Here is an 11136-nt window from a genome sequence, read left to right as displayed (position 1 = left end):
ATGCATATTGTACATTTTTTGTGTAATTCATGTTTATTAATATTATTTATAAACAATATAATACATTAAAAGCATTGTATAACTTTTTAAAATTAAAAGAGAGTATATAATTTTATATGAAAAGGGCTTGGTCGAAGATCATTTTAAAAATAAATTCTTCACTCGAATCGGCCCGTCCCTGAGTAATCAATATGGCCTCCAGGTCTACGCGGGGCACGCTAACGTAGTGTAGATATTTCTTCAAAAATCTGTAGAACAAACAGTTTCTGTGATAATATAATTAGTCAAGCTGTTAAAGAGTGTATGGAAAGATATTTTCGTGGTATTTTATAAAATATCAGTGATAGTATTCAGTCAGGAACAAATTTAGAAGGCATTCCACTGCCGTTGTAACTACTACTTGTACTTTGCGGAAGACATCGTCAACGTTACAGTACGATTCAGTAGTCGTTCAGCATTTAACAATTAATTTATTGATCGCTAAATCTTACAATGAGGTGGCAATTTAAGTGTAAAGATTCATAGTTTCCAGTTATTAAAATCTAATATTATGTCTGAAAATAAGAGCAAAGAAGATGCCACGATGGAGGGTTGTCAAGAAGGGGGCGAAGAAGAAGGTATGGCTGCCGAAAGGGTCGAAGATAAGGTCAGTATCCAACAGATTCTCGAGGGTATGACTAATGAATTTAACAAAAGTGTAAGTCCCGTCAAAAGTACAGAAATTAATCGATCAGAAAAATTGGATCACGAGGAGATCGAAAAATCGGAGATAAATTTTGATAAATCAGCAATTGAAAAAGACCTTGCTGGAGATAAGGATATAGAAGATATTTCAACAAAGCAAAAGACCACAGAATCAATGTCAACAGATGAAAATCATAAAGAAGATCATAAAGAAGATACTGGAAAACAAGAAATTTTGAAAAAAGATAATGGAATTCCGCGTATCGTTCTTACTTTCAGAACAATCGACGAAAATACCGATGATGGTAAAAAAACAAAGATATCAAGTTGTTCCTCCAACCTTACTTTAGTTCCTGATGAATTGGTAAATTGTGATCAAATTGGCGGTGTTTCTGTTAAGATTGAAAATTCAGATGAAAACTCCGATAATGTTGAAAAATCAGATTCAGAAGAAGGTAGACCAGAAGAAATAGCCATAGAATCCAAAAATAAAGAATCAGAGGAAAAGATAGAAGAATCAAAATTACCAAAAGAAGATATGAGGGTAGTAACAGAAGATAAAACTACTATTTCTAATGAAAAAACAAAGACTGATGAAGCAGATACTTCAATAGAACCTACAGAACAGGTGGATCAAGCAGACAGCATAGTTCCAGTTACTAGGAAAAGAAGAACAGGACGACCTAGATTAAGAGCACTTAGGTTTTTTATTTTCTTTCATTTCAAATATATAAAATATTATGCATGATATTTGTAAACATTTCATGACATTTTTAGTGATCACACTGAAGAATCTCCAGGTCCTAAACGTTCTGCAAGGAGACTATGTAAAGAAACATTAAAGAGTACTGTATTAGAAAATGCAATGGCAAGGAAAGAAAAATCTAATTATACAGAAGAAAATTTACAATTTAAAAAACAGCGGAAATATAATAAACCAGGAAGACCTAAAAAGGTGATACAAGGAAAGGATCAAAATAAACAATTGCAAACTAAACCTCCTGACATACGTCAGGAAATAGAATCTTCCATTTCAGATGGAAATATCACTATTTCTGAGGTAAATTCAACATTAGAATATTCTAGAAATTCTATATCAGAAAATAATGCAAATGAGACAATTCTGGATGAATCACAAAATTTTTCATCTGATTTTGATGGTATGCCAAAATTATCTCCTATGATAAAAAGTTCAGAATCTCAAACAAAATTGAATAACTCAATTGGTAGTTCCGCAAGCGATGACATATCTTTAGCAGATATTGAAAAACCATTTTTAAAACCTGCTGCTGGCAGACCTAAACGAGAAAGAGGAAGACCTAGAGGAAGTCAAGCTGCAAGAAAAATAGCAAAAGCAGATTCATTTGAAGGTATGAGACGTATATTTTATACAATATAAAATAGATTTTTCACCTCAATTTATTTTGTTTTAAATTTTTGACTTATATATTTTTAGATGGCTCTGTATCAATTGCAGAAACAGGCAAAAACAATGATTATCCTGAAGGTAATATTTCAAAATTTTTTAATATTCATAATTATTACAAAGAATGATTATGTTAATTTATATTATTTTTATGATTATAGAAAGCATTGTACCTATAAAAAGAACAAGAAGAAGTATGGCTCCAAGTCCAAGCCCTGCAGAAGGACAAGCCTCAAAGCCAGAATCAACAGCAATTATGAGTGAAGTTAGTAGAATGAATGAAAAGTATTATATATATTTATTATTTATTTAATATATTTTAAATTTCATTTATATATTTCATATATTTCATATCTTTTATATTTTTTATATTTTTTATATTTTTCAGACATATAGTCAATCAATGTTATGTTTATGTCAAGTAAGGTCTCAACTCTATGTAACAATAACTGGTTCTGGAGCACCATTATATTGTACTGCAATAGATTCTATTGATAATAGATTGGTAGGATGTTGTAATGAAGTTGATAGCAATGATGTGGCAATGAGAAGACCGAGTACACGTGTTCCTTTTATTATTTTATGTCGAATGCATAAAGAAAGGCTTTTAAGACATAATTGCTGCCCTTCTTGTGGATTGTTTTGTTCACAAGGAAGATTTATACAATGTATTAATGGTCATCAATATCATCGTGAATGTGAAATTTATCCAAATAAAAAAGGCGTATGTCCACATTGTGGAAACGAAACTACAGCATATGATGTAATGGTCACTATGAGTGGATTAAGAAAACCTGTATTCATTCCAACTCGAAAAAAATTTTCAAAGCTTCCTTCTGCAAAAATGAGTTTACCAGGAAAGGGTGACAATACAAAATTGGCAGAACGTCCTCCTAGTCCTTTGATTCAACCAGATATTATTAAAATACCTGAACCATCTGTTAATTCTGAAAGACCTGAACGTTATACTATTATGAGCCTGTATACATCTGTAAAAAATGGGGATTTGGAAAAACTAGTTAATGTTTTAGGTACGTTATTGTATATACTTTTCAGTTATAAAAAATCATTTATAAATATCTTAATATTTTAGCATGTGGATATAATGCAAATCATACATTCCGAGATTATGCTCATCGGACTGGACTTCATATAGCTGCAGATAAAGGTCATTTGTCTTGTGTACATGTACTAGTTCAAGCTGGCGCTCAATTAGATGTGATGGATAGAAATCAATTAACACCTTTGATGTTAGCTGCTAGTAAGGGTAAAGCTGATGTAGTAAAGTATTTAATAAGGATAGGTGCTGATGTTACATTGAAAGGAGAAGATGGTATGACTGCTTTACATATGGCTGCTAAATCTGGTCATTTAGAAGTGTGTAGGATAATTTTGACAGAATGCAAAGCACCGAGAACATTAGTAGGTAATTAAGTTTTTATTAAAGTGATATACTATATTGTGTTATATGAATTGTTTTTATATTACATGTAATAATAATTATTATATTCCATTAGATTCAGTTGATGATGGTGGATGGACTAGTTTAATTTGGGCATGTGAGTTTTGTCATACTGACGTCGCACGATTCTTATTAGATAGAAAATGCGATCCTTTAATTCGAGATGCAGAACAAAACATAGCATTGCATTGGAGTGCTTTTAGCGGAAGTTCAGAAATTACAGAAATGCTACTTAATGAAGGTTGTGATGTAAATGCTGTTAATGTTCATGGTGACACACCTTTGTAAGTTTTTAAATAGTTATATTTGTTTTTAATATGTCTAAAATGATAAATTTTCATATATAATATTTAATGACATTATAGGCATATAGCAGCAAGACAAGATCAATATGCAGTTAGTGTTCTTTTATTAGCTCGTGGTGCTAAAATAGGAGAAGTTAATGCTGCAGGTGAAACAGCAGTAAATTGCTGTACAAATGATGGTGATACTATGTCTGCTTTAAGATTAAATGCCAAAGTCAATGAACTTTCTGAACATATGTGGGAAAAAACAATCAAAATATTAACTAAGTAATTACAAAATTTAATGTTTTTATTTTCAATAAAATAATAGTAGTGAAATATTTATTACTTTATTTTTGCAGTGATATCTCACGTGGTAAAGAAACTAATCCAATACAATGTGTTAATGGCTATGATTCAGAAGATAAGCCAACAGATTTTCTTTATGTAACTGAAAATTGTTTTACTAGTAATATAAATGTTGATCGTACGATAACATCTTTACAATCTTGTCGATGTGAAGATAATTGTAGTTCAGAAAAATGTTTATGTGGAAACATAAGTTTAAGATGTTGGTATGATGAAGAAGGAAAATTGATTCCAGAATTTAATTATACAGGTAATATGTTACTTGGATATCATATTTTTTTAAAGTATATAAAAAATATCTTTTATCTAGATCTTTTATTTTTTATTTAGATCCTCCAATGTTATTTGAATGCAATCCAGCATGTGACTGTAATCGTATAACATGTAATAATCGTGTTATTCAACATGGTCTGACACAAAGATTTCAATTATTTCGAACCAAAGGTAAAGGATGGGGACTTAGAACGCTACGGCACATTCCGAAAGGTTCCTATGTATGTGAATACGTTGGCGAAATTATTTCGGATTCTGAAGCAGATCATCGAGAAGATGATTCTTATTTGTTTGATTTAGATAATAGAGTGAGTATCCAATATTGGAAAATATACAAGATTGAATGATTAAAGATCAAATTTTATATGGGTATAGGATGGAGAAACATATTGTATTGATGCCAGACGGTATGGAAACATTGCTCGTTTTATAAATCATTCATGTGCACCCAATCTCTTGCCCGTGCGAGTATTTGTTGAGCATCAGGATTTGCATTTTCCTAGGATAGCATTTTTTGCGAATCGCGACATCGAGGCAGATGAAGAGCTCGGGTATGTTAAAAAAAAACGATTGGCACGTGGAAATTGCAACACATGTATATATTAGTAAACGACGTTTCATGCTATTTCTTTTGATTAATAAACCATTTCTGGTTTGGTTTTGGTTGGCTAATCGATATCGCTGGTAATTTTAGTTTCTTCGCCTCATTCTTTCTTAAAATTCTGCTTCCCTCTTTCTAAATATGTGAGCTTAATGTTGTTTCCATATCTTAAAATAGATAAATTGACATATCGAGTATGATATTTATTACTTTATTTTCCTTTTCTCTCACTGATTTTGAAGATGGTAAGTTTTCGTATTATTTTTATAAAGAAGATTAGTTTACTATATATTTATTATTAATTATAAGAACTAAGAACTTGAAGGCTACAAGAAATATACTTATTTCTCCTTATCATTTTTGAACATCGATTTTTATTAATATAATATATTTATCACTGAAGATCAATACGGAATTGTTTGCCTTCAGCTTCGATTATGGAGAGAAATTCTGGATAATAAAATGCAAGTCATTCACATGTACCTGTGGAGCCGAAAACTGCCGATATTCTGAGAAGACTATACAAGTTACTTTGGACAACTACCGCAGAAAAATACAGCAAGAAGAAATGCTGGCAGCTCAATCATCGTAATCCTAAACCAATTTAGCAAATTCTATATATACTTATTTTAGTTATTAGTTTAATGTTCTTCCTTCTTATTACTCGGAATGTTAATTGAGAGAATCTCTAATTTTTCCATTTACTTTGAAACGATTTTCATAAATTATGAAATTAAAAGAAAGTACAAGTACAAATGGTGGTGGGATTTGAATTTGACACAAGAATAATTAAAAAAAGTGTTATCTTGCTATGTCGAGCTAAGAAGGAACTACGTTTTTCTTATTCCAGTTCGTTGAAATCGAACACATCGAAATCTATATTAATTTTTTTAATTGATCGTATTTTCCTACTTTTGCCAATTATCTTGAGGATATAAAGTTTATCATAAAAATATTTGGACGCTATAACTTTAATTCATATGCTCTACATTTGGAATAAATATGCTTAAAGTAAAGAAAAATGTTTTGTAATATATTGAAGCATAGTATAGATTATGGTAGAATATAAAAATTTTCTATTAGTACAAATTGTTACTAGATATTTAAAATGAATTTTCGAATATAGAAATAATCGAATATTTAACAAAGTTAAAATAAATAAAATAACAATTTTTTATAGAAGTTAAATATTGGATTTGATATCCTTTTGATTTTATGACACATTTTAATCAGTTTAATGTGTTAAAAATTATTTTTTGTTAATAATATATTTTATATCTTATTCCTATTTTAGAATTTATCATTTTTCTCGACTGTGTATTCACTTTATTTATTTTCTTATTCTTATCTTTATTTATGATCTAATTTCTTACAGAATTGTCATATAATTTGCAATATATTCAAATATTTTCATAAATTAATAAAAATAGACTTTGATTTATCTTAGTAGTATTCAAACAATAAACTAATAAATTTTTTCTTTTTTTGTACAAAATAAATTACCAAACTTTTGTTTTCTGTATTTATATACTTTATTATAATATTATATGTAGTATTATAATTCTTTTATAATGTTATTTTATAGATAATCAAATATTTTAGTTATTTTAACTTAATTTTGTAAGTGTCCAAATATTTTTGCAATATAAAAATTCATATAATTTTTTTAAATAACAATTGTATTAAGACAAAAATATTTTATGTTCTAATATCTACATATTATGCTATATAAACTGCAAAACATTGCTGGTTTATTTACATTTATTTTAGATATAGAGCATAGAAATCAAGAGTTCGAATATTTTTGTGATCATTTGTATCTCAGGAGATGTGCCACTTTATGATTCTTAGTTTTTAAATAATAAAATAATGATATGCATAATATATAATTGTTATATAGATTCTGTACGTAACGTATGGATTATAAAGGAATGTGTGTTTATAATTATTATAGTTTTGCGAACGATGTGTGTGATTAGAAAAGAATTAAGTACTGGTTGGTGTACGTTATGAATGCAGTATGTTTGAAATTCGTAACAAATTTCGTGTTTCGATTAAAGTTACGAATTCGATATTTGCTTATTGAGTTGTAGAGAATGATTGTTTATAAATGTTCGTATTATTACAAACAGTTTAGAACATAAGTACACCTTTTTGTACAAATTATTGATTTTTTGTATAATAAAAGAAATGTAGTTCTTTTTAAGATATATTTTTGTTTAATTTTTGAATACCCAATTCGAATAATAACATCTTCATTAATAGTGAACTTTAAGAATAGCTTTACAAAATAAGGAAAGCTACAACCACAGATAAAATAAAGAATAGATTTAACATTCAACGCATTTTCTTGTTCTATGTCTTAGGGGCTTCAGAGCTCCCTTACTATTTTAATGTTATTTTCATAGACCTAATTTTCAACATTATCGATTCAGCATAATAAAATTGAAATTCAAATTAAATCTTAATGAAATCATTAATAAAAAATAAAAATAAAATGGTCATATATGACAGAGTATTTAATATTATTTTTGTATTAATTTTATATTATAATTTTATATAATATTTTATTATTTAAATTTGTATGAAATATTAATTTAAATTAGGAATTCTATTATAAGAATAAAAATTTGGAAAAAATCACAATGTTTTTATTAGAATAATACGTATGAAATAACTTTTAGAGTTATAAAAATTAATTATTATAAAATATTATGAAAAATAGAAATTTTTAATTTATAATAAGATATCATATAAATCTATAAAATATGTAAATTGAAATAATACTGGAATTTTTTCTGATCTTATGTGTTTTTAATTTAGCATAAATTAAAATTATTAACATAAATTAAAAAACTTTTATTTCATATATATAATTATTATAATTATTTTATAATTTATATATATAATTATTTTTGATAATTATGAAAATGATCATTTTAACATGTGATTATTTTATATCTACTTACACATATATATATACTACATATTCTTCTCATTAAATGTCATTTATTTGAAGGCAGTTATGAGTTGTAAATTAACATCGTAAAAATTTACATTTAATTTTAATTTATAAAAATATATTGTAATAAATGATTAGAATCATAAAAGAGTAAAAAATCTAAAAATTCTTGAATTTTTATTATTATATTCGAAAATTTTTTTATACCATCGGTAAAGATCGTGCATTTTCGCCAAACTTCGCAATAGTAATGAACTTTAATGTTTTTATATAGGATAGATTTCGAATGGAGGTTATTTCTTATTAAACTTTTCGTAGTAAATAAATTGGAACTATAATATTATAATAAAATGTTACATTAATTAATTATTCTCTAATAATATAGAGAAAAAAATTTAATTATTTATTCTTAAAAAATTTATCATAAATTATATTATTGTAATAATTTTTATTCGTTTATTTATACATTCATTTATTAATTGATTGATTAATTTATGTATTTAATAAATATTCTTTATTTATTAATAATTAAATCATCATTGTATTTCTAAATATTTTGTAATTTAAAATTTTTTCAATATTAAGTATTTTTTTTTATATTTTAAAGTAAATTCAAGAATTTTAATTTATTGTAAAAAGTATTTAAAAGATGCAAATATATATTATATTGGAAAATACGATTTAAAGTACAAACGAAAATTTATAACATATAATTATATAAAATTTATTGAAATAATTTAAATATTTGCTCTATTAAAAAGTATTTCATAATTTATATATAATATTATATATAATATTTTAAATTTTAATCTATTCGATTTTTTCAATTATATTATAGAAAGTGAATAACAATTGTAGTTATAGAAGAGTAACATTAATTTATAATTAAAGCTTATAATTAAAAGCTTCAGAATTAAAAATATATTTATTAGAACAATAATCATTTTTAAAAATAATAAATATAATATATTTGATATATTGAAAAAATGTAAAAATATACTTGATATATTTGAAAATAATTATACTAAATTAATAAAATATTATATAATTATATTAAATTAATAAATAATAATATATTATTATATAATAATAAAAAATAATTTTATATATTAAAATTATATATTATATTACATATTAAATTAACAAAATAAATAAATAATATTAAGAATTATAAAATTTAAAGAAATTTAGAGGCAATCAATCAGTGACACATATTTTTTTTTAAATGTTTTATTTAATCATTAGTCAATTGTAAAATAAATATTTGATTGGTGTGCACATGTCATGATTCAGGATTCCGAATTGAAAGAAGCAAGATTTTAAGTTTTTTGAAGAAATTTGTCTCAAGAAAAAAAAAAATGAATCTATAATAATTAAAAATAAATTGTAAAATTTCTTCTAATAGAAATACGTCCTTTGTGTTAATAAAAACGTGATTGACATTTGTGTGCGAATCAAATGAAATGAATATGATAAATTATTATAATTATCGATTCAATTAAGAAGCGATTCTAAAAATACACATGAAAATTTCGAATACATAACATCATATGTTAAAAGATTATGAGTGAGATAATTAAATGAAAAGGAGAATTAAACGAATGTGATGTGGAAGTATCATTGATAAGCAAGCGAAGAATAAGTGAGCAAATAAAGCGTTTTTATTAAAAAAAGAGTTAGAATGTTGTTTTTGTATTTTTCAGCTTTTTTTTCATATTCGAGAGATTTAAATTAAAATAATTTTTACGAATAATTTACAAAAAGTGTGCTCTCATTGATTTCGATGATTCTTAAACATATTGAAGGAATTTTAAGCAATTTTAAATATTTTCAACAATTTTTTTCGTTTATATATAATAAACAAATCTTAATTTTTGAAATATTCATATAAAAATTTTTTTTAGTATTACAATATATTACTGCAATGAATTCTGTTTAATATATAAAATATACATATATGAAAATATATAGATTTATTGCAAAATTTAAAATTAATATGAATTTAGTATGTATATAAAAAATATATAAATGTATATAAAATAACATATATAAAATATATACATCTTCTGCAACATATAAAAAAAAATATATAATTATAAAATATCGTTTACGAATAATCATTAGATATAATAATATACGTATATATAACCATATAAATATATAAATATAAATATAAAAAAATAAACGTAGATAAAGTATATATACTTACGACATATAAAAATTGAATCGTATAGACTGTGTTATGATTTTTAATTAATAAGTTAAGCAAAGAGACAATAAAAATTTGATCAAATATCGAAGCTGTTTCTTAAACGCATTAATTTTGCAGAACAAGTATAGACAAAGAGAGCAAATAGTGGAAGAAGGATAGAGATAGAATAAAAATTGGAGAATCAGCGCCATCTCTAGAGTGCCGCAAATGAAACACATAAAAAAGGATAGTAAACAATAAGAAAAAGATAGAGATAGAGCAAGAATTAACTATTAACGCCATCTTTTGAATATTAAAGGTATTTCTTCAAAAGCAGGATAAAGTAGATTAAGAATTAAAGAACAGCGCCATCTTTTGCATATATTCGGAAAGATTATTCTTTGAAAAAATATTTTTTGTCGAGAGATGGCGTTAGTTGTCAATTCCGACTCTCTGTCTATCCTTGTCTCATTATTTGTTATCCTTTTTTATGTGTTTCATTTGCGGCACTCTGAAGATGGCGCTGATTGCTGAATTTTTACTCTATTTCTGTCTTTTTCCCACTATTTGCTTTCCTTGTCTATCTTTAATCTTGGTGTATAAGTACATGCGCGTATACAGATGTAATTCAACACATTTTTATTTTTTTTTTAAAGTAATGAATATTACAAAATGTAATGAATATTACAAAAATGGATATTATATTTCTTGATTTTATATAAATATAAAACCATAAAATTTGAATTAAATTTTAAGAATATAAAGTAAATTTAGAATTTTTATTTGTATAATATTAATTTTAAATTAATATGTTAGAATTATTATCATAATTATAAAATTATTATATAAAAGAAATTAGAAAATTATTTTATAATATTTTATAA

The 11136-nt window shown here is 25.2% G+C and overlaps 1 protein-coding gene across 3 annotated transcripts; it reads left to right on the top strand.

Annotated features, from left to right (window-relative positions):
* Positions 1 to 20: 20 nt before the first annotated feature.
* On the top strand, positions 21 to 7309 carry G9a (histone-lysine N-methyltransferase G9a). Of its 3 annotated transcripts, XM_003698555.4 has the most exons (12): positions 21 to 1386; positions 1462 to 2054; positions 2141 to 2191; positions 2272 to 2375; positions 2499 to 3141; positions 3204 to 3536; positions 3628 to 3856; positions 3938 to 4144; positions 4219 to 4475; positions 4556 to 4806; positions 4874 to 5049; positions 5529 to 7309. In XM_003698555.4, exons 1-12 carry the CDS (start codon positions 551 to 553, stop codon positions 5689 to 5691), a joined length of 3843 nt encoding a protein of 1280 aa, XP_003698603.2. In that variant the 5' UTR covers positions 21 to 550; the 3' UTR covers positions 5692 to 7309. The 3 variants fall into 3 exon arrangements, with proteins under 3 accessions (XP_003698603.2, XP_086770084.1, XP_086770085.1); XM_086913958.1 differs by lacking the exon at positions 4874 to 5049; XM_086913959.1 differs by lacking the exon at positions 5529 to 7309 and having other exon boundaries at positions 4852 to 4997.
* Positions 7310 to 11136: the final 3827 nt, after the last annotated feature.

Source organism: Apis florea, unplaced genomic scaffold, assembly GCF_048593485.1.
Source record: "Apis florea isolate Af1SG1 unplaced genomic scaffold, ASM4859348v1 contig_3517_pilon, whole genome shotgun sequence".
NCBI lineage: Eukaryota > Metazoa > Arthropoda > Insecta > Hymenoptera > Apidae > Apis > Apis florea.
The sequence above is the reverse complement of the archived record's forward strand: the minus strand, read 5'-3'. Positions and strand labels throughout refer to the sequence as shown.

Bases quoted from the DNA above. Each gene is read 5' to 3' on its own strand.
- G9a (XM_003698555.4), top strand. From the start codon at position 551: ATGTCTGAAAATAAGAGCAAAGAAGATGCCACGATGGAGGGTTGTCAA. The intron at 4,476-4,555 runs GTAATATGTTAC...TTTTTTATTTAG, and splicing joins TCCAGAATTTAATTATACAG to ATCCTCCAATGTTATTTGAA. The intron at 4,807-4,873 runs GTGAGTATCCAA...ATATGGGTATAG, and splicing joins TGTTTGATTTAGATAATAGA to GATGGAGAAACATATTGTAT.